At 39.5% G+C, this 2,522-nt stretch overlaps 1 protein-coding gene across 1 annotated transcript; it reads right to left on the reverse strand.

Annotated features, from left to right (window-relative positions):
• Nucleotides 1-1,434: 1,434 nt before the first annotated feature.
• LOC138339423 (secreted RxLR effector protein 161-like) lies at nucleotides 1,435-2,184 on the reverse strand. The gene has a single exon (XM_069291020.1). The coding sequence runs from the start codon at nucleotides 2,182-2,184 to the stop codon at nucleotides 1,435-1,437; it is 750 nt and encodes a 249-aa protein (XP_069147121.1).
• Nucleotides 2,185-2,522: the final 338 nt, after the last annotated feature.

Below are 2,522 nucleotides of genomic sequence, written 5' to 3' on the forward strand. Positions count from 1 at the left end.
AGAGAGTCCATGCCGGGAAGTTTTATGATTCCCATATCAAAAACTCTTCTTGCCAAGACGACTTGCTTTCTCAGGCTGTCAACAACTTCCTGCATGTTGACACTCTCATCTCTGTTGGCTTGGGAACCAGGTCCCTGTGACCTCTTCCTTTTTCCCTCAGATCTTCTTTTTAGACTTTGTGTTTTCAACCTTCTTTGAAACCTTTCCCTTTTTCTTCTCTGACCTTTTCTTCTTAGTTTTCTTTTCCTCTTCCTCACTAGACTACTAAACAACATTAGTCTCAGGCATTTTGAAATTTGATACCTTGAAGGTTCTGGCACTTCTAACTGCAGCAGTAGAACGTGCACTGGCCTTCAAGGCATCAGCCATAAACTTTTGAGCAGCAAACCTAGTGGTAGGTCTTCTCCTAGGGGCCTCTTCGACAACCTTCTCCTTACCTTTTCTAGATATTTCACCTTCTCTTCGCTCAACCTTCAATTTTAAAGGTTCCTCCTCACTTTCAGAGTCGGAGGAGGAGGAAGAAGGGTACCTTCCTATATCACGAGTTTTATCAAAAATGGGTTGATTGTTTCTTACCTCTTCCCTACATAGGACTTCAGTTTGCTCAACCATTGCTTCTTCCCTCATCATAGCTAAACTCTCAATCACCAACTCTTCACTTTCTTACAATATATTGGACTCAGATGCCTTATGCTTGGGTAGATCTACTTCAAAGAGATTGTCAGGAAGCATATCTTGAAATGGACCAGGTCCAGTAGGCAAGCATGAACTGTTTAGATCTATGGCATAGAAAGGGTTGTCGGGGGTGTCTTGTTGAAAACTAGAAAGGGGATTGGGTCTGGCCTTTACAGAGACGGAGAATAGAAGGCAAGTGGCTCTATTTTGCTAGGAGCATCTAGCATCTATTTGGAGGAAGAGGAGGGAGAAGACATGTTTGACACACAAGAAAATGTCTTTTCGAACAGAGAGGAAGAAGAAGAAACAAAGTTTGCCTTTTTAACTTTTGCTTAAGCCCTTCGTGAAATAAGAAGAATGTCAAAGGACAATGTGGATTTCAAAAATAAGTAAATAGGGTTTTTAAAAGGCGTGAAAAGGTGATAGGGCCGTGATTGGATGTGTCGTTTGAAGGAGAAACGATGGGACTAACGGCCAGAGTGACTGATGACTGACACGTGGAATTATCAACGGTCAAATTTTCAGTTTCAAATTAATGTATAAATGCTAACCTGGACAGGCACCAGTTAACATAGCACAGTTACGACATCATTCCCCAGTTGTTCTTGTCATTTATTTTGCTGAGCAGGTCCTTCCTGAAAGTATGCTTATGAAAGGTTTAAAAAGGATCTTTATTCAGATATTTAAATATTCACACAAAGGATACCTGCACTACAATTTTAGCCATCAATGGAGTTTAACTATTGGAAGCTAAGAACATCACTTAGAGATCAATATACCCAAATTCAACCGATTTCTCTCAAATTGATCTTTGTTGAGAGCCTTGGTGAAGATATCTGCAATTTGCTCCTCTGTTTGACAATATGTGAGTATAATATTTCCCTTATCAACATTATCTCTCAAGAAGTGATGTCTAACATCAATATGCTTTGTTCTTTTATGATGGACTGGATTCTTTCCCATACTAACAACACTTGTATTGTCACAAATAAGAGGAATTGCTTTGATGTGAATCCCAAAATCTTCCAAGTGTTGTCTGATCCACAGCAACTGAGAACAGCAGGCTGCAGCAACTACATACTCAGCTTCAGCAGTTGAAAGAGCCACAGAGTTCTGCTTCTTGCTTCCCCAAGATATGAGTGATGATCCAAGGAAATGAGCCATTCCAGAGGTACTCTTCCTGCCAACTTGATAACCCGCAAAATCAGCATCTACAAAACCAACCAGGTCAAAAGTGTCACTTGCTGGATAAAAGAGAACCAAGTCCCCTATTTTCTTCAAGTATCTGAGAATACATTTTGCAGCCTTCAAGTGTGAATCACGAGGACATGCTTGAAACCTGGCACACATTCCAACATTATAAATAATATCAGGCCTGCTAGCAATCAGATACAACAAGGATCCAATGATTCCCCTATACATTATTTGGTTCACAAGAGGATCAGATTCCTCTACTACAAGCTTGGAATTTGTTCCCATAGGAGTATCAATAGGTTTAGAGTCAAACATATTGAATTTCTTCAGCAGCTCCTTAATGTACTTCTCCTGACAAATTGAAATCCCATTTGATGATTGCTTGATTTGAAGACCAAGGAAGAATGTCAGTTCACCCATCATGCTCATTTCAAATTCCTTTCACATTAATGCTGAGAATTCTTCACTCAAATGTTCTGAAGTAGCTCCAAAAATTATGTCATCTACATACACTTGAATGATAAGCAATTATTGTTCTTTTTTTAATAAGAACAAAGTATTTTCTATCTTGCCTCTTTTGAAACCATTATTCAACAGAAACTTTGACAGCCTTTCATACCATGCTCTTGGATCCTGCTTCAGACCATATAGGG

This window comes from Solanum lycopersicum, chromosome 11 (assembly GCF_036512215.1).
Source record: "Solanum lycopersicum chromosome 11, SLM_r2.1".
Classification (NCBI taxonomy): Eukaryota; Viridiplantae; Streptophyta; class Magnoliopsida; order Solanales; family Solanaceae; genus Solanum; species Solanum lycopersicum.

Excerpts from the sequence above, each read along its gene's own strand:
- LOC138339423 (XM_069291020.1), bottom strand. The coding sequence starts at position 2,184 with ATGTTTGACTCTAAACCTATTGATACTCCTATGGGAACAAATTCCAAG.